This window comes from Streptopelia decaocto (assembly GCF_964273445.1).
Source record: "Streptopelia decaocto genome assembly, chromosome: 2".
NCBI lineage: Eukaryota > Metazoa > Chordata > Aves > Columbiformes > Columbidae > Streptopelia > Streptopelia decaocto.
Genome location: NC_138655.1, coordinates 153,330,640 through 153,351,572, shown reverse-complemented (window position 1 = coordinate 153,351,572; position 20,933 = coordinate 153,330,640). Strand labels below are relative to the sequence as shown.

At 38.9% G+C, this 20,933-nt stretch overlaps 1 protein-coding gene and 1 long non-coding RNA gene across 2 annotated transcripts in view; both read right to left on the bottom strand.

The window, feature by feature from the left end:
• Positions 1 to 9,648: 9,648 nt before the first annotated feature.
• LOC309436533 lies at positions 9,649 to 14,427 on the bottom strand. The gene is made up of 2 exons (XR_014183359.1): positions 13,732 to 14,427; positions 9,649 to 12,929 (listed from the first exon to the last, which is right to left on the bottom strand). It is a non-coding gene; the product is annotated as an uncharacterized lncRNA (long non-coding RNA).
• A 298-nt stretch (positions 14,428 to 14,725) lies between these two features.
• NCAPG2 (non-SMC condensin II complex subunit G2) overlaps positions 14,726 to 20,933 on the bottom strand; it is a 45,291-nt gene continuing 39,083 nt past the window's right edge. Inside the window, exons 26-28 of the mRNA XM_082046012.1 lie at positions 20,464 to 20,561; positions 19,949 to 20,051; positions 14,726 to 15,057 (exon numbers count right to left, since the gene is read on the bottom strand). Coding sequence (XP_081902138.1) covers positions 15,006 to 15,057; positions 19,949 to 20,051; positions 20,464 to 20,561 — 253 coding nt within the window. The 3' untranslated portion in view covers positions 14,726 to 15,005. The remainder of the gene's footprint in view (positions 15,058 to 19,948; positions 20,052 to 20,463; positions 20,562 to 20,933) is intronic.

Below are 20,933 nucleotides of genomic sequence, written 5' to 3'. Positions count from 1 at the left end.
GCCACTCTGTGCAGAGGATTAGCAAAATAATGACATTTGTTCAAACGCATATGAAGAAATGTGAAAAATCAAGAGAGAAAGGGCATTCATCAAAGACAGAAAGAAATCCTTGAGTACACAATGTTAGTAAAGACTGGAGTAAGGTGTCAAGGAAGGAGTAGAGTCAATTGGTAGGTGAATTGGGCATTTGGAAATAACTCAAGTAGCAATTCTCAGGACTGGGAAGTGTAAAGCATTCCCTACCTGGTTGTGTTTTATAGTTCTATAGTACACCGCACCTAGCAGATACACAGATCTGTCCTAAAGCCCTGGGAACAGACAGATTGAAACCAGCGGTATTGGGTATAATGAGTTTTGTTAATGACGTGTAAAAACTGCAAGACTTGAGTCTGCGTGCAAATTAGATGGATAACAGAATCACAGTGTAAATAACATGTTATGACACATGCAGGTTACTTGCTGGTTCACAGTCGTTTTCTCAAGACATTTCTCAGTGCCAAGGTTTTTAATAGTTTGTGTAATAAATTAAGCATCCACATTTAGGTCTACCAACCTCATGAGATTGTTTTGATTGTGGTTTTTATTATCACGTTTCCAATAAATTTCTGAACTGTGGAAAAAGAAATCCTGAAGTCATTTGTGAAAATTACTAGAAAGACTAGAAAAATGAAACTCCATTCTTGAAGTCACGGTTGTTGTGGGGCCCTAACAAAACTGTAGGACTTACTAGTTTCGAAAAAGGAGTAGAAGAGGGAATCAGTAGGTTATTTCTATAAGGGCATATTTAAGTCATTTCGATAAGGGATTCTAAACTAGTAAAGATACTGAATGGTGGCTGAGAGGGTAGAATATCAGCTCTCCATTGCTGATGTGTCTAGAGGTGAATATGAGGCTGTGTAGAAGGATGACATTGGAAATTATAGATCTGAAAATTTGAGCACAGTGAATAACATATTGGAGTTTAGCATGTCCTTAATTGCTGGAGCTGAGTCTTTATATGATGCCCTTACAGGTGTCAAAAACATGCTGGGCAAAGTGAAAGAAGAGCTGGATCATCTATATGATTTTATATATATGATTTACATTATCCATGGCAACCACAGCTGAACAAGAGTTTTTCAAGGAAACACTTCTCTGTTTGGAGATGCTGTGGTGTTTGAATAAGATTTTTAATGAGAAACATACATATGTTTTAATTAAAAAGCCCTTAGCAAGGACCAGAAAAAGACCCAGAAAAGGTCAGAAATAATGCCAGAATGGCTAACTGGCTGGTGGCCAGGACACCTGTGTGGGCTCAGATTCTAAAGGTTCCAATTTTTGCTCTGGCTGATTCAAAGACATGGTCTGACCATGGGACAATAAGGTCAGCTCCTCTCTTTCTCAGTTTCACTGGGCCATTCCAAATTATATTGAAAGCAAACAGCCCTGCTAGAAAACACGTTGGTAGGCAGAAGCAATTTAGCATGGAAGAGGCAAGAAGATGTGTAGAGGTTTATTTGGTAAATTTAATACTGTTCAGAATGGAATAGTAGAAGGGAGGAATTAATAATCTCGGAAGTTGAGTTAATGATAGAAATTTTAGACAGGTAAGAAGATGCCAAAATTACATGAACCAAAAACTGGGTGGCGGTAAAAAAGAAGATAGACACAGAATTCTGTTAAAGTAGAACATTGTCAGAGAATAATTTAGGTAAAAAAATACACGAAGAGAAAATACTCGTAGTAGTTATATACTTACAAGCAATTAAGTGATGAGTAAAATGTTGTAAACAGGATTAAAATAATACAAGGTAGTTAAAAGCTAAGTATAAGTGTTATAAAACACAAAAGTAGCATCTGAGTTTTACTTTGGCACTGAGGTGATGTTTGTAAGCCTTTGCAGGTCTGTTTTTTAATTACAAATGAGAATTATATAACCAAGCATAGGTACACCCACAGGACTGTAGAAATCGTATAGGTCTGTTTGTACAGGACGGAGCTGTATGGTTCATCTAAGGAGCACGGAGCTATTTGTCAGCTTAGCCAAGTATAAAGAAGAGTCTGAACAAAAGGCCAGGTCCTGCTAAATACAGTCTACCTGCACTGGCAAACATGCCCTTAAAAACAAAACAAAATGACGCAACAGCATTCAAATTACCTTCTTCATTTCTTGATTTTCTTTTTCTCTTGTCCCTCCCATCCTCTCCTCCCCAAATCCAGGCTTCTGAGCACGTTAATTGCAGATCATTTGTCTTGTTAATGCATCCAAAATCCACAGGGAACAATATCTATCAGGCAGTTTATCTAAGATTCAGTAACGTAGGTTTCTTGGCAGAGCTTTTAGATGTTTTGTGGGGGGTAGGAGTGAAAGAGGAGAGATAGAGAGATTTGTGCTACATCCATGCCCAGACAAGGTATAATTTAAACCCTTTTTTATTTGCATTTTCTGGCTCTAGAGGACATAGGTAAAATAATTGAAGCCTGTAGATGGATACACAGACACAAAGGGAACCTTTTGGAGTCTCAGTGCTGCACATGTCACCTTCACCAGGCTTATTTGAGGGCAGCAAGAGCTGGGTGAGCAGCTTTAATCCTCCTGCACCTTGCTTGTGATTCGAGGACTTTGTTCAGAAGACTGTGAAAAATAAGGCTAGAAAAAACATCTCTAGAGCCACATCTCGAGTACCATGGTTACAAGAGGAACGGTTCTGACTGCCGCTTTGCATATTGCAGGTGTGAGCAGCCATAAACTCTGCTTTAGGAGGCTGACAAGCACTGGACCCTTTGCAGGTTGATCTGGCAAAGAAATTCTTCAAACTGTGACTGCAGAACTGTTCATACATTCATATACTGGAAAGAAACATTTTGATTATATTTATTTGCTGTTGTTGATGGAAAGTTTAAAGTGGCAAGGTGTTGTTTGTTTTTTTTTTAATTATGAGAGAGTTATTGCAACTCTTGGGATTAAAAACTATCAAAAATTACTATGCACTGTGCACTTACAAATAGTTTTTTATTTATGTATGTTGAAAAACTACATGTATGGTTATATACCTCTGCATAATCAAGCCTTTCATTAAGAGAAAACATATAACATATTCCATGTGCACACTTTTTTAAATATAGAATTAAAATAGTTAATATTTTAAAGCAGTTAAGAATTAAGATCTTTATCCTGCAATAGTGATAAGCAATAAGTGTAAAAGTCATCCAGTGCCTGAGACACTAAGTGTTTAGAAGATGAGAAGCTATACAGAAGCCTGATTACTGAGAGCTAAAATCATATCATTCTCTCCATAGCGGTGCAAATACTCACTTAAATTTAGATTTGATGGTCGTATTCTACATTCAGGGACTAAGTTTATTGAAGGAATAGAGAGTTCCTAAAGGGAGAAATCTTCAACTGATGTAAAAAGCCCCAGGTCATATCAGCAGTGTTTGGGGGCTTTGTTTCTCAATTGTTGAACATTTCATAGTATAACTAAAAGTCCTTCAAAATATTTTAATATCCAATACAGAAATTACAGAATTTCAGTATGAGTTACTTCATATCGATAAAACTAGCAGAGCCTTTCAGATTTTTAAATGGATCCATACAGAATTCAGTTTAGCATGAAAATAAATATTTGACGACGTCACATTGCGTGATGCAAGAGTGCGGTAGGATTCGTTTTGCAAATATGACAGCCATTCAGTTGTATCTAGGAATAACGTTTTAATGTACTGCTGATTTCAGCTATTTTAAAGCTTTTCTGCTTGTTTCCAAAATGGTATTAGAAAATGTCTTCACTCTGGAACATGCTGAAAATGTTTCTCTAGATATTTTTGCATCACAGGAGTTCAACGTGGAGCCAGAAGAAAAATCCTTGGGAACTGTGCAACTGAGCGACTGATAGAGTTTCAAAAAGGAAAAGGAAAAAAAGTAGGTTGATTTTAGTTACGACTGGTAAACTGTGAGCTGGCCTTTTATTCCCCATGCTGTAGTGGAATGATAATGGGTTTTATGTGTGGCTGGAAAGAACAGTTGGAAAGGAGCCTAAAATGGAGTGTTCAGGGCCTAAGTGATAAAATGCAGCTCGAGAAAATTACCTGTGAGAATAGCAGTTATGTCACTTACATTAACTGAAAACTATAAATGTGACTTACATTAACCAAAGACCTAAACATCTGTGTACATGAGCGCTTAGGGCAGCGTGTTCTGAGCTGACTTCTGAGGCTGTAGGAACCATTGGTACCAGACCAGCCACTTCAGTGGGCACAGAAGTTTGGGCCTGGGAGGAAAATTTCCATAGTCTCCTGCTGGTTTGCTGGGGAAGCTGGAGAGAGCAGCTGCAGGTCTGGATTGAACCCGAATTCATCTGAGGTTCATTTAAAATTCGAGCTGACTTGCTCAAATACCACTTATGGTGATACCTGCATTAAACAGGGTGCTAAAGCTGGGTTTGATCTAAAACAGGTTGAAGAGAAGGAAAAGGTGGCATGAGGCAACCTCTGAGTAACAACGCAGGGATGTTGAGCACCTGTGAGGAACAAACCTCTGGAGTCCCAAAATGTAGCATGGAGGGGGTTGGTCTCTTCTCCCAAGTAGCAAGTGATAGGATGAGAGGAAATGGCCTCAAGTTGTGCCAGGGGAGGTTCAGAATAAATTCACAGAAAGTGTTATGAAGCACTGGAACAGGCTGCCCAGAGAAGTGGTGGAGTCACCATCCCTGGAGGTGTTTAAAAAACATATAGATGAGGTTCTTAGGGACATGGTTTAGTGCCAGTGTTAGTTTATGGTTGGACTCAATGATCTTAAGGGTCTCTTCCAACCAAAATGATTCTATGATTCTATGAAGCCGAAATCCTACTGATTTTCATGCGTTTCCAAGCACACTTGAAAAACTTACCATCTGAGCCTACCAAGATGGTATATCCAGATTAAATTAGTTTTGCAAATGGGTTCTTGTTCTTTGAAAACCAAGTTGAAACCCCCATGTGTGCAATGAATAATGAGATTTGGTTTCCATTGATCAAAACTGATTTAAAATACCAATAGGGAACCAAATTTTTAAATTAATTAGGTGCTTTTAATGGGAGGGAGTTGAACTGTTAAGAAATTCTATTTTTATCCATCTTCGATAATCTGTAGTATTTGATACTTGGTGAATGGATTTTACAACCAATAACAAACCCCCTGAGATATCCACTCCTCTTGTGCTATATTAAAGGATGAATGAAATTATTTCACTTTTTGTCATTCTTAAAGAATAGGACTCTAGTTGACTTAAAGCTGCTGGGGAGCTCTGGTTACGTGTCTCTCATTTTCTGTGTGTGACCTGGGAACATGGAGGTCTGATTCAAGTGCTAAGGACCCACAACTGCAGCTGGTGATGGGGGCTTTGAGGTGACAAGTGCTGTACAGCGTGACATCTCACACTGAGTTCTCATAATTCGTAGAAGTTTTTTAACTTAGTCTCACTGCACGTTTGTAAAATGACGATAACTAAACCTGCAGGGAATTGGAAAGACACATGAATCATTGTGAAATTCTGGGGCTGCAGTGAATGGTACCATAGTAACACCACTGTGGAAGTTAATAGTTTTGTCCTCAGAGCTGGGTATGACTTGTGTGCAGCAGATTAAGTGCAGAGCTATATGTTGAATGATAAGTGGAGGAAAAGCACTGAATATTTGCTGTATTGTCAACAGCAAGGGTTTTGAATCACCTGTAGAGCAGATACAGACCAAGCACTGAGTAGGGAACCATTTGTATGGAGTAAATAACTTGTCTTAATGTAATTAAACATATCAGGTCATTTGCACATGTTTAAAGGTGAGGTTAAAGCTGTGCACGTCTTCATTTTGACACCTCCTGACTTCTGAGTGCCTGACTTTTCAGCTCTAACTGTTCTCAAACCACACTTTCCTGTGTTACACACGAGGGAGGATCTGGTTTTGCAAAGCAAAAAGTGCAGCTCTTGCATTTTCCAGCCCGTTGCCGTGGTGGTGAGAGGACATGCAGCACAGCAAACAGTCACAAAGCCACTCATGCTCCTCTCCATTTTTTTCTCCAACATGTCACTCACTTTGGCTCCTTATTGCTGAAGACATAAATGCTTCTGGGTTAAGCTCATTCTCCATGTTCTACCCAGGAAACATTGTCCTGCTACTGTGATAGGCAGAGGCAAACCTGGTGGTGACCTACAGGCTGTTGTGTGACTATAAACTTGGAGTGTCGTTGAGAAATGTACTGGGAGAAAATCTAGAACTGAACAATATATATAGTAGCAACTCAGAATGGAGCAAGAAAAACTGAGCTCAGATAATTTCCACTTCAGTTTTGTAGCTTAATGCTTATTGACATGGGTTATTCTGAATAGCAAAATATTAAAAAAACAGACCAATGTAGTTTCTAGTGTAAAAAAATTAGAAAATCTTGCTCAAGGCATTCTGATATCTCAGAGTACAAGACTGCCTGGACCACTGTGTTTCTTTTAAATGAAGGTTACTGAGGGTATGCTGAGACCAGAAAAAAACAAAAAAAAAGAGGGAAAGTTCACGGTCATGACAGCTGGGGAAAGGAACATTGTTTGGACTACACTGAAATTACATTACGTGGCTTTGTAAGTACAAGATTATGTTAAGAATAGTCACAGGGTTCAGTGAAACTATTAAAAATTAAATAATAGAAGAGACAGGATGCTCTTTTTCTGTTCTGAATAACGGCTTCAAAAAGCCTTCCCTTTGCTCTCTGGTGTAGTTCAGAGTGTTTCAACAGAGCATCAAAGACCAAACAAAAACACTTACTTGACTTCTCAAGGGAATCTTCCTCTTAGGCTCAGCATTTTCCATGAACTTTTCTGCTTTGTATAATAGACCTTCTGCTGTATACGACTGTGGCCTGAGTCATACAGAATTATTTTCTTATGCAAGTGTTAATAAATGTGGATGCACTGCTCTTGGTAAAGCCAAGGAGTGACTACCAAGTTTGAAAAAGCAAGCCACTATTGCGAAAGTCTTACTATTTTAAAATTAATCTCTCCTAACCTACAGTTAGCCTCTTCAGCATGAGAAAATTATCATAGGGTTGCAAAAATAATAATAATAATTTTTTTTAAAAAAAGGAACAGGGGGAAAGCAAAGATACGATGTTGGGGTCCCAGCCACTGAATGGTGGGATGAAGGCGGCTGAGCAGGAGCAGCCCAGGGAGGATAAAGGAGGACAGAGAGACTTGGGGCTGCTGAGGTGCCCGAGTTCCCTCACAGGGAACCCAGAGCCTGGTTGGAGCCAGAGCCCCACTGTGCTTAAAAGAATCCATTGCCACGAGTGGAAGTTCCACCATGTGAAGGGGAATTTCTCCAGATGGTTCATAAGATGGATGAAGAAGGTTTCTGCTTTGAGGTTTATGATGGATATTTAGTATTCTATCAATAAATCTCCTATATTACCAATGAAAAAAGGAATATAATGATGAAAAGGTGTCAAAGGTTTATAATTTTACTGGCATGAATTACATTAAACACAGAAAGTATTATAAACATGCAACTCGCATTTTCTTTCATTAGCAGCTGAATAAAATTAGAGGTAAAAGAACTGCTCTAAACTGGAACTGCAACAGGAAGGTTGAGAACGGAAGGGATGAAGATGGTCTTCACAACAGGTTTGTGAAAAAAGAATTCTCCTCTTCCCCTTCACCATAATTAAAAAAAAAAAAACCTGTTTCCACATATAAATTTTCCACAAAGTCAACATATTTCTGGAGCCAAAAGCAGCACACCTGTTCAGCTGTGCTAATCGCACAGGAGAGTCTTTCATCGGGTAGCACAGAGTGCTTTCTGATATCAGATCCCATGGAAACGGTTTGCTTTTAAGCATTCAATCAATGCATCATGATACACTGATAAATTAAAACCTGCAAGCTCGTTTCCCTCATCACTACGTGCTGCTCAGGCAGTTTAAGGCTATGATCTTATCTGGGAAGATAAGAATTCCCCAGAGGTTGGCTGACCTGTGACGGATGGCTCCGGAGCCAAATACTGCTGCCGATTCCAGCGCCCATGAAAACAGGGACTCAGGAGGCTGTAATCAGATCCCTTGACAAGTTCTCTCATTTTCTCACATCAAACAGATCTCAATTTCATTGCGGATGGGCTAGTTTTAAATTTCTTCTTTTTCAGTCTTAACCTTATTTTTTTTAATTCTGACAATCTGAAGTCATCTGAAAAGTAAAAAAAAGAATCTGGTAAACACTGAAAGTTAGTAACCCCATGTTTAATTTTTTTCTTAGGTCACAGATGCATAGTATACCATGCAGTATGAGGCTCGGACTTTCTGTTACTGCCCTTGAGTTTGAATATTGTTGCAGAAATCCAGTGTGGATTGAAACATCTAAAGATGTCAAGTGTTGTGGTCGCCAAACTGCGCATCCCCTGGCAGCTCTTGTACGTGGGCAAATTCATCTGCTAAGCCTGGTGACCGTGTGAGGCACCTGACAGGAGCAGCTCTGCCTGTAAAATAAAGGTTTACACACAGCAGGTGCACAAGCGCAGGCAAACAGCCATCTTGCAAGGCCCTGAGAAGGAATCTGGGGACAGAGGATGCGAGGAAGGTAGCTCTGGTTTTGTCATGAAAGAAAGATGGTTGCTTTCCATAAAGGGCTGCTTTTAAATAAGGGACAAGCCTGAGAACTTCTCTTTGTGTGGAACTGAGAAAATACTGAGAGTAAAATATTTTTCTTTATCCTTTGTATTACTAGTGTCCAATCTTAGAGAACGATGTGGAAAGGATACAGTTTTTGCCATTATGATCAACAAAATGAGCTCCCTCAGTAAAAGGAGCTTTTCCTTCAATGGAACAGTGGGAGAACTTCAGTCACACTGTCATTAAATAGCCTGGAGCAGGAACCAGAGTCACCTTTTTTTGTTTGGTTGGTTGGTTTTGGTTGTTTGTTTTAAGTACTCTCTTAGATAGGTCCCCCTGGATTCATAGTCTCTTACAGATGCTGTATTTTTCCTTTAGATACTATGCTGAGAAAATAAAGTTGCTAATACTTGCCTTTTATTTAACAACCATGACAAGATTTCAGAAAGGTCAGCACATGAAGCCCATGTTTCTTGCTGGTAAGGGGTACTCAGGTACCATTTTAGGCAATTGGTTGGGAAAGGTTGTCACATTAAGAAATAAAATTAAAAAATGCCAAATCAGTATTCTTTATTCACATGAAAGTTGAGCTAGCACAGACAGTTTATATAAGTGCTTAATAATTAGCCCAAAAGGGAGGAAGCGTGTGTCATTCTACATCGCAAAGAACCCAAAAGGAGGCTGGGCTGGCTCCATCCTATATGTCCTCTGATGTAGCATATGGCTGTACAGGATTCATGTACCTTTCCAGCAAGAACTGCTAAAATGTACCTACTTAAAATGTAAGGCTTTACAGCAAAGCATCTGTTGCTGCAGCATATAAAAAATTATTAACCCAAGACAAGATTATAGGAATAGTAAGATGGGTAAGGAACTAATTGAACGGAAGAGAGAAATAGATTAGGCTGAAAAGGAATTACTAATCATGTTTTGGAAGGGGACCTTATTTAATATTTTCATTAATGACAGTACAAAAAATAAGCATGAACTAATGAAATTTGAACATATATTTGAAACTAGGACAAAGTTGACAACAATACCAAACAAAGGACTAGAATTTTAATTGGAAAGACTTTAGTAATGTGAGGTCTGAAGTAATACAAGCACCATGAAATAAATAAGTGTAAAGTCATGTGTTTGAGAGCCAAGTTATTCTGCTGAAAACAAGGTGGTCCTCTGGTTAAAAATAAAAGATGACACAGGAAAAGGTCGGTAACAGCTTCTAGTTCCTGGAGTCATTAGCACTAAGAAAATAATAGTAACAGAACTTCTACTGTGATACCGTTTGCAAAAAATGCTAGCAGATAGAACAGAAAGTGAATTTCCACAGCTAAAGTTTCCTCAGTACTAATGCATAGAGTTTCTGCAGCTTTTCTAGAGCTGCGGTGTGGAACCGTGCAGAGACAAATGACCCACTGTTATTAGAGAGGACTTAGGACACCTCTGTGGGAAACGACCTCAGCCAGTGAGAAAATCCCAATGATTGTTGAGTAAATTAAAGCTAAAATTACTTGGAGTTTTGAAGCCTAGGGCTAGACCTAGGGTCATGCTCAGCCAAGCAGCAACGCAGCTACACAGGGCCTGGGACTAAGTCTCATCTGAAGCAGATTAGGCCAAGATTAGTGCCTATTTGCAATGGCTTCATGAAACTGAAGAACTGCTGCCTCTGGACACTTTTGCAGCTGTTCCCCAAAGCTGCCCTTGGCCAGGTAATTGTCAAGGTGCAAGTACTAAGCCAGGCTCCTCTGTCTGGATTGGGCAGCTGCCACGACAGGCACCGTGAGCACAGGCGTGGACACTGCACAAGGGTTCTGGTTCATCAGAGACTGGAGCAGATTAGCAAAAAACAATGTGAGGTTGCTGGGATGGCTCATGATTTCATATCGCAGTCATGGTCGGTCGTAAGTATTCTTCACTAAGCATTTATTACGTGAAGGATTTTATCAAAATTAGCTTCTCTGCTGTCCTGCAAGTCAGCAGATCTCAAAGCACTTGGCAGCAGCACGGAAGAGTTTAAATGCAGAGTTGCAGCTATCACGGGAGTGAGCAGCAGGTGCAAGGCAGATTTTTTCTTTTCCTTGACAAGTCTGGAAGTTGGTGTGCTTGGATCCATACCTGAGGACATCTAATTGCTAAGGAAGGAGCCTGAGAACTTCTCTTAGTCTTTCTTTAGCTCCTGATTTGCAGCTGTGACAGATGGAAGACTGCTGGACTTTCTTTGTAGGGACTGGGTCCCCTTTGTGATGATGATGTTAATTTGCTCTGTTGTCTGGCTGGGAAACAAAGTTAAAAGCCAGAAGATTACTGCAAATAGTTTAAAGCTATTGCCTTCTTCAGTAATATTTCTATTGGACATATCTGCATGAAGGGGAGAGCTACAGCCACACCACTTACAGGTACAACTGTGACTAGAAAATTAATTCTTCAAGCAGTTGTACACGAGCAGTGACTGTTGATGCAAGCTGCTCAAAGGAGTATCTTCGAATGGTGTTATCTTGTTAATATTTCAAGCAATTTTATGAATCAAAGTCAAGTTCAACTTCTTGAAAAAGCTGAACAGATCTTACAGGGTCTGTCTGAAAACTGTGGGAAGTTCTCAGCTGCACAGTGAGGATAGTGCAGCTGGGTGAATACCAAGACCAGCCCTTTTCCCCAGTAGCATTTCAGCAGCACTTTGAATTAATAGGAGGAAGCAAATCTGGTTTACGGTTTTCCAAAAGACAACTTAAGGAACATGCTATGTATTTACATCTTTGAAACAGAAGGAAAATGTAAGGGTTTAACATTTTGGCAAGACTTAATTTGCAATGAGAACAACAAATAAAACCTAGAACTCCTTTGATATTTTTCTGAAATTTGCCATAAAGACCCAAGGAGAAAGCTCTGACAGACCTTGACTCAAGGAATCCAAAGAACATCACTATTTGTGTTGCAGAAAGCCAATGTTTTTTCATCTCTAAGAGCAGTTATAGCAGAACTGGACTAGAAATTGAACTGAAATCTATCTACCAGCTGCACAACTACTGCAAAATTATTTCAACACTCTTGAGAATGACTCGAGTACCACCTAACAGCAGGACAAAGGGTTATCTTTACATTTTCTGACCCTTCCCAGCAATACCATCTGCGAGTGCTTCAGAAGAAATCTGCAACTTCCTGATGTTGGCATTATGTCTGTAACAAGTATTCCATGAAAAGTGAAAAAAGAAAAAGCAATATTATACACTGAGGAAAAACAAGGCGGTAAATTTGGATTGTCTTCTAATCTAATAATATCAGCAAATACTGAAAGACTGAGAAGCAGAAAAAAGAAACTGTGATTTACATATTCATTAAGTAATTTGTATAATCAGAAGACTTAAAAGGTCATTACTGGAACACCTGCCTGTTAACAGATGTAGAAGAATGAAGGCCAAAGAACACAGTTTTTATAAAGATGTTGATAAACAGTTGGCAGATCTACAGATACCTGCTGTGGCAGCGTTACGCTTTTTGGCTCAGGCTACCGTTGTGGGTAAGGTAAATCTTCTGGAATTCATTAATCTGTACACATCCTGACCTTCGTGTTGAAAAGCCTGACAGTTATTAAGAATTTGATTGCTTTTAAATATGAACATTCCAGCTACATCAGCTTTTATCCAGTAGGGAAGTTTTATGCACTAAGGTTAAGCATGAATTTGATGTAAAAAAGGTGGAAAGTAGTTTGTTGCACTTGACAGAGCAGATACTAGAAAAAAATCTTAGTCTCTTACCACAAAGCCGGCACATTAGATGCCTGTTTAGATAGATGGGGGCACAGCACTGTGCATGGATCTTAATTAAGAATGTCTGTCTTAATTTGGCTAAATTTGTGAATTTTCATTTCAGTGCCACTCAGTAACACTGGAGACCTCAATAAGCCATTTTCATAGACACACAGCGAGTCACCTCACTTAACTGTAGATAACAAAGCGTTAGATACCCAGCTCTAAGCTGGTCACCGTGTGCTGCTTTTAGTCTGTGGCTGAACCATTTTCTGGGGACACTAATTAGATTTACTGAATCACAGACTGGTTGGGGTTGGAAGGGACCTCTGGAGATCATCCAGTCCAACCCACCTGCTAAAGCAGGTTCACCAGAGCAGATCACACAGGAAGGTGTCCAGGCGGGTTTGAATGTCTCCAGAGAAGGAGACTCCACAGCCTCTCTGGGCAGCCTGTTCCAGGGCTCTGGCACCTCCAAGTAAAGAAGTTTCTCCTCATATTCAGATGGAACCTCCTGTGCTTCAGTCTGTGCCTGCTGCTCCTCATCCGGTCATTGGGCACCACTGAAAAGAATCTGGTTCCTTCTGAAACAGAGAAAAATAGAGCATTACAAGCTGTGCTGGTTTTGGCTGGGAGTTGTCTTCATAGTAGCTGGCATGGGGCTGTGTTTGGATTTCTGACCAAAATAGCGTTGATAATACACCAGTGTTTTAGCTACTGCTGAGCAGAGCTTACACAGCATCAAGGCCTTCTCTGATTCTCACCACCAGCAGGCAAGCTGGAGGTGCATGAGAGCTTGGGAGGGGACACAGCTGGGACAGCTGACCCCAGCTGACCAGAGGGATATTCCACACCCCATGTGATGGCATGCTCGGTATATAAACTAGGAGGCAAGTCAACCAGGGGGCCACTGCTTGGGGCCTGGATGGGCAGCACTGGATTGCTAGTGAGCAACTGTTTTCAATTGCATCACTTGTCTTTCTTGGGTTTTATTTTCCTCTCTGCATGTGTTCTGTTTTGTTTTGTCTTTTCCTTACAGTTTTTAAAAATTATTCTTTTTAGTTATTAAACTGTTTTTATCTCAACGCATGAGTCTCTTATCCTTACAATTCTTCCCTCGTGCCACAGAGGGTGGTGGGAGCGAGCGAGCAGCTGTGTGGTGTTCTGTTGTTGGCTGGGGTTAAGCCACACCATGAGCTCAGACCCCTCATGTCCAGGTATCTCAGTGAAGGCAAAAGAACATTCTACAGTCAGCATTCTAGCATTAGTCTTAGGAGAACATCTGGTTGCATTAAGAAAATTAAATAAGTAGCTTACATGCCTGCATTATCTGCATAATCATTATTAATTTATAAAAATAGCTAAATATAAAACAATTTAACTTACGTATTAATCACATCTCTGTTTAATAGCTAAGGCTTTTCCCCTCCAGTACACTTGTCACGAAATCACACTAATACTCAAGTTGGGAGGCAGCTCAGGACATAACGTGGTCCAATCCCCTGCTCAAGCAGGCCTGAGTTCAAACTTATGACTTGACAGTCAGGGCCTCAGCAGTCAAGTTCTGCACATCTCCAATGACAGATGTTCCACAGCCTTTCTGAGCAACCTGTTCCATTTCCAATTTCAATTCATTTTCATAATGAGAATATTTTTTTCTTATGTCAAACAAGAATTTATCTTGCTCTAAGTTGTTCGTGTTGCCTCACATTCTCTTCATGTGTACCTCTGAGAAAAGTCTCCTCTTAATCCTCATGTAGGACAGCGAGGACAGCAGTGAGATGGCCCTTCTGCACTTGCCTGTGCTGCTACGCAGGGCGAGCCCAATACAAGCAGCAGAGCACGTGTCTGTGTTGAACATCACAAGATGTGTTGATCCTTAAGTCCAGCTTATCAGGCTCCCATTGAGTGGGACAACCTTGTCCCTCGGTGATTCAACTGTTGCTCCCAAGTTGGTGACATCTGCCAACAGCCTGAGGTTGCATCTCATCCCATTGCGCAAGCCTTTCATAAAAATGGTACACAGTATTGGCACCAGTATCTGCCCCCAGGAACACCACTAGTAACCAGCTCTCAGACTGTGTAGCAAGTGTGATGGTCCAGCCAGTTTGCCACTCATCTTTTAAGTCCACCCATCCAGTTCTCCTCTCTCCAGTTTGGCTGAGGATATTATACAAGCCTGTGGAAAAGCCTTTGCTAGATGGGCAAGATGACATTCTCTGCTCTCTCCCACAAAAGGGAGTGCAGTCAGGTTGGTGAATTCCCGAGGGCTGTGCTCCATCACCTTTTCGTCATTCACATGTTTCCAATTGATTCCCATAACCTCTGGGAATGTGCTCTATCGTCTTCCCAGGAACAGAGGCTACATGCCACCACTATCTCAAATTTTTATTAGTTTTATTAAAAAAAAAAATACTGATCTTATATCCCTTCCAAATATGACATTTTTATACAGAATAACCTCTTTAGAGGTGTTTGGAAAAAAAAAAAAAAATCTATACTTTTACATGATTTTTATACACTCTTTTATACATTTTGCCTGCTTTACATATACAGAATAGCAAAAAAACAAACTTTAACTATTAATAAGTTTATAAAACAATCCTTTTTAAAAAACAATACATCTTCCTTTAATTTTCATGACAAAAGCTTCTGCGTGGTCAAGGATTCAAAAATTCATCCAAAATTTTCAGAGATGATTCGTACAAGATTCTGAAATGGCACAAACCAATACACAACAGGATTAGATACGCTAAATGCTAAATCAGTCCTTGACTATTTGATTCTTACAGTACAGGTATCACATAATTTCTATGACCAGTTATTCCATAATAGCTTAAGTATTAAATACGCCTTTACAAATTATTTTTGAAATAGCTGGGTTTTTTCTTTCAACTCTTCCATTTTTCTGCTGATCATCTCCAGCTACAGTGTAATCTACAGGAAACCAGTTTAAATTACTTTGTCAATTCAAACAGATTTTCTAATATTTCATCGTCTATTTAAAGAACCCACTCATTTCCTTCACAGCATTTTTTACTCTTTTTTTCAAATAGTCTAATCCTTTACCGATAATTCACCCTAAGGCCATTTTTCATTCTTTTACTTTCTTCCTTTCTCTCTCATTCTTCACTCTTCATAATTTTTCTCCTCTCTTGTGGCATTTTTTTTCCAAGCATGAGCTTTCTATCTTACCCTTATTAGCAGCTGCCTCCTCCAGCTGCGCGTACACCCAACCAAGTCCCTTTCTGACTCTTTGGTCTCCTGTTACTTCCTAAACAATCTCGAATCAGCTCTGAAACTTCCATTTGGCAGTTCCTTTATATTTTCTTGCATTCCCTGACAGTCACTCACATAGCCTTTGGAGTCACATTCTGACGCAACAACTTCTAGCACCGCTCCAAAATACCCTCAAAAGACACAAATGGGCTCTTAGGTCTTCTGACAAAACTTTGTTTCACTGTTAACCACTGTGCACTTTACCCTTCACATTACTTTCGTAAAAGATTCTGTCACCTGTATTTCTCAAGCATTCTTTTTCTCCATATTTTTATTATTGTAGTCCTAGACTGATGCCCCAAATAAACACAGTTAGTCAGTCGTTAATCGTGATGAGTTTGAGCATTTATCATGAGACACCAAGACCTGAAATACCCAAGGCAGATCTGCATGTTCACAGGAGCGGGTGGGATGTTTGGGCTCCCTGAACCCAGAGAACTACAGGGCTGTGACACTCGCCCTTTGCAGTACCACATCCATCAAGCCAGGATGGAATTCAACTGTCAAAATAAACTGGTATTATAATGTACTATAAAATTAGTGTAATTAGTTAAGTACTGTGGTTTTACACACAATGCTACTTTGTATAAATTTTATTTTGTTACAATTTAAGGCTAATAAAGCAATGGATCTATGATGCTGCACCTGCAGCCACTAGACACGGAGCCATCACAGAATCACACAGAATCACAGAATGTGAGGGATTGGAAGGGACCTGGAAAGATCATCCAGTCCAATCCCCCTGCCGGAGCAGGAACACCTACTCAGAATAACTCCTCAAATAGCCAAATGTCTGTCAGTGTTACTGGGTACCTTCCTGGGGGACTTTCAGATAGGTGGCAGACACACCATACACAAAGTTATATTACAAAACAATTGAAGAATCATTATTTACAGATGCAGTGAGAGTGCAAAAAAGAGTTTGGAAGAGCTAAATGATAACAGTAAAGAAATATCTTTCAGCACAGCCATTAGCTAAATTTGAATTCTAATACCGATATATCAAAATGTTAATTAAATACAAAATATTAAGTAAAAGATATTATTCTGTAGCATATTTGTTTTTACAGAATAGGAAGTATTTTTCTCCATCCTCTACATCACTACACTGACAGCTTTATTTGCATTGTTTTTCTAGGCATAAATATTTGCATTTTATAAACTAAACTAATGTGTGTGCCATTACTCTTGAGGAAATTCACTCAATATACAATATGTTGTCCAGAATTTTTATGTGCACTGAACAGCATTTTCAAAATAATAGACCCACAGGGCCACCTTAAACCGCTAACTCAGCTGAAGAGGGAAGACTAAATCACAATGAAAAGTTTTGCTTCTGAATTAGTGCAACGTTTCCTTGTTTAAGGGCAGCACTTTAATTACTGCACCAGACAGCATTTTTACTTTTTCCTTTCTTTGCTAATATGTAATAGATTACTTCTAAGCCTAAATTTAAGATGCAGGCACAGAATGCCAAGCCTCTTGGGAAATTAAAGGATGTTACTATTTCCTGATGTACCTGGGTATTAAATAAAATAATCCCTCAAGGAGTTATTATGAGATAAAGCACTCAGAAGCAAAAAGTAATAATAGTATTAAGTATGAGTTAAAAAAACCCAATAATATATTTTAACATGCATCAGTGCAGCACTGTGTGTTATAAGATTGTGGTCAAAGTAACACGCAGAGCTGTAGCTCACAGCATAGCGTGACTCAGATGCTGGGGTTTGGTGGGCAGAGCAGGACAATAACAATTTACAGACAACAGGGCATGTTTCAGACTGTACTTAATCATGGTTTAGTTAGACATGAGCACACCAGTACCAGAGCACTACACAGGCCATGGCAGAAGACACCAGAGGCCCAGCCTGGTCCAACGTTCTGTCTGAGAAAGTGCAAACACGTTGTAAATTCATCAAGCAAAAACTCGTCATTGAAGAACTTCCTCTTGACCTGTTTTCAGCTTGAATTGTTTTCCCCTTCAGGAGAGAGAGGAAAAAAACCCCAGCATACCTGTACAAATATAAATCCTCCCACATTCTGCAAAGCTGTGTGATAGCTTCTGAATTTTGTTATCATATTGCACTTCTCATTCGTATTCAAAATACTTCCCATCATCATGGTCATATTCTTAATATTGTGGTTTACCTGCAGCTATGTCTTGGGTTTGTGTTATACAAAGGTAGTAACTCGTATATCACAAAATTAAACCACTCTAGCATCCTATGCTCTTCATCTGCCCCAACTTCTAGGTCAATTTGTCCCTGTTCACTGGGCCACGATGATCATATAGATTCATAAAACAATTATCTGTGTTCTCACTGAAATTTATAGTCAGTAATGCACTCAAGTGGCAGCAATTATTCATTTTAATGGGCCTATTTATTTAATCATGTTAAAATTTGCTTTAATTTCTTAGCCTTTTCTACTGTCTTGATTAAAAGTGCATCACTGAATCATGATAATCTGATCACCTTTCTTTTCCAGATTTCTATTATTTTAAAAAAATATTCCAGTAGACACTTGGCAACCTGACATTCAATTATTTAATATTAAAAAAAAATTGAGTTTTGTGTATTTGTTTGATTTTGTTTCTAAGCTAGGTCCCAACCAAAATAAACTTTTTGACAACCGAGCAACTAATTAAAGCAATCCACCTAGGACACAGGGTCAGCCAGTGTTTCAGAAGTCCAATTATGTAGTTACTTAATAAAAAAATAATTTCTTTTTAGTTCTTTATCAATTGTATGTTACATGAGAACACTGTCCTCTGTGGAAACCACTCAAAGTCTAAACAGCAAAATTTCTGTTTTCTATTTACTTATGTCAGACAGAAAATAGAAGTGAAGCATGCACTGTTTTTTTCCCCCCCCTTTTTTAAAATAAATCTCATTTTCGATGGTACATAACTGAGGTGGCTCATATATATCATAAAACTTTCTGATCTAGTTCTTAAGATGGTGTATCTCTTTAAAATGACTTAAATAAAACACTTTTGGCTCTGATTTAATAGCATATTAAATGAATAAACACATATTTTGTCAGCAACAACACAGCTACTCTGTTGTATTGTCTTGAATATATCAGGGGTTTTCCCCCCTCCCGCCTGGAAAAATACGATTTACCTTCTGCACTTGTGGACAAATTCCAAATGGATATTTACTGTACAGCCTTCTGAAAGTTCTACCATTGCCAGAAGACTCGGTGTAGCTGTTGGGCTTCCTCATACACCTCACGTGCAAACTCTAAGGTTGTGAAGTATCATGGGAAAAGGATACAGCCCATGTGGCTTCCTTGATAAACCATCTTATTTTTCATTCAGTAGCATCTTATAACCATAGTATTGACTTTAAACACATGGCACCAATGCCAGAGAACAACATACCTGAGGTGGGTGACCCATCAGAAGAGCGTGCTGGGGAACTGTGCTTAGGTTGGAAGTGCCATGCAAGAAATTGTTGAGTACAATGAAATTTGGGGTTGGTTTTGTTTGTGTGTTTCGATTTTTTTTTTTAATTTGTTTGTAATTTAGTTTAAAGTCTGTCTACTCTACATCTATTGTTTGACTGGACAGTAAGGATCATCATTTTGAAGAACTAAAGGTTGCAACAGCCTCTGCATGTTCAGGCCACTGCGGTCCATCATGAAATTTCTCAGTATTTTTGTATAGCCTGTTTTCTTTGTATTTTATGTTTGTGCTTTTTAATGTCTACTCTGCCTGTTTTCTCATTCCACAGGCAGTTCAATAACTAGGCAGAAACCAAATATTAACAATTTTTTAGACTTGGGCAAGTTTGAGACACTTGAGGCTAAGGCATTCATCATGACTGTCTATTTTAGGCAGGTCTGAAATAAATGCTTGCAAATACAACATAGCAAATAACTTTCAAGAAACCTACCCCAAAAAAACTCCTAAAAGTCAAGCAGATATGACTCTGAAATCCCAAAAAAGAGTAAAATAAAATCACCTGTGGAGAGGTCTTAAAAACATCATTAGAGAAATAGTAAACTTGCTTTGTTCTACACCTGCCGCTAACAGAATTGAATTTCAGAACTGAATCCTGCAGTATACAGGATCAAGGCATAACACATTCAGATTAAATGCAAAACAACCCAAAGTATGTAAAGATCGCAATTGCAGCAAACACATGGGCAAGAAATTTAATATTGTGCTGGGCTGAATAGCTCACCATTTTTTTACCCGCTGTTTTAAACTCTGCAATCACTCCAAACACCCTGACTGTATTAAGTATGTACAAACCACAGGCAGTTCTTGCAGAGAGGGTACAGGAGAGGTGAGCGTTCGTTCCCTTCACGCATTTACCTTTCGGTGCTGCTGGATTCCTCCCCGGCAGCATCCGTGCACATTAGCAGTTTCCTTCGAATGGCAGGTGCAATATCCTTCAGAAGCCAAGTTTTGTGCTTACCTAGTTGAAATAAGCTTATGTTGAAAAGTTGGACAAAAATAATGATTTATCACAAAAACCTCTGCAAATTTTCAGAAATATTTTTTAAAATAAAATACTGTTTAATGCAAAATTAGATAATAAATTAGATTTTCACTGTCACATTAATTAATTAATGTGTATTTCAGCAAAACAATATATAGACCCTATGATTTAGCAGACAATTGTATTTTTAAACTCACTACACAAAGATGGAAAGTCTAAAGCTTAACAATGTAATTTACCAGTGATATAACCTTAAATCCTGTAGAAAAATTGTACCTTAACAGCATGAGGAAAAGTGCCTGTTGAGTTATATAAGAATTCAGCTTTCAAAATGTAGCACATAAAAAAAAGAAAGGGGAAAATATAGGACACAAATGGTTTGACTGACCTTTAATTATAATCACAATGCAGACAGAAGCTGTTAAACTAAAAATCCCTTCAATTTCTTCAGAGAGAATGCATTCCATTAATTCATTTAAAAATGACCTAAGGGAAGAATAAAGCAAAACCACTTTATAAATCATGTTTATTTCAAAATAGAACTAAACACAAGTTTGTGATTATGCTACCCTTCCACCATAGTTTCAAAGACACCATGCAGGATAAAGCATTGGTTATTGGGTAATCCAAGACAACATGCGGCTTCTGGAACTGAGAATATGTGACTTAGCAAAATGGTGAATTGCTTGGAAAGAAAACTAAGAAGTTCGTACACAGAATAAGTAGATGATAATTTCTAACATATTGAATGATTTACTACTGGTCTCTGATTATGGCCTATTGATACATATTAATAAAAGAAAGCCTTAAGTAGTCTCAGTCCTGAGGCATCAGTGGAACCAGAGGTAAATTATCTCC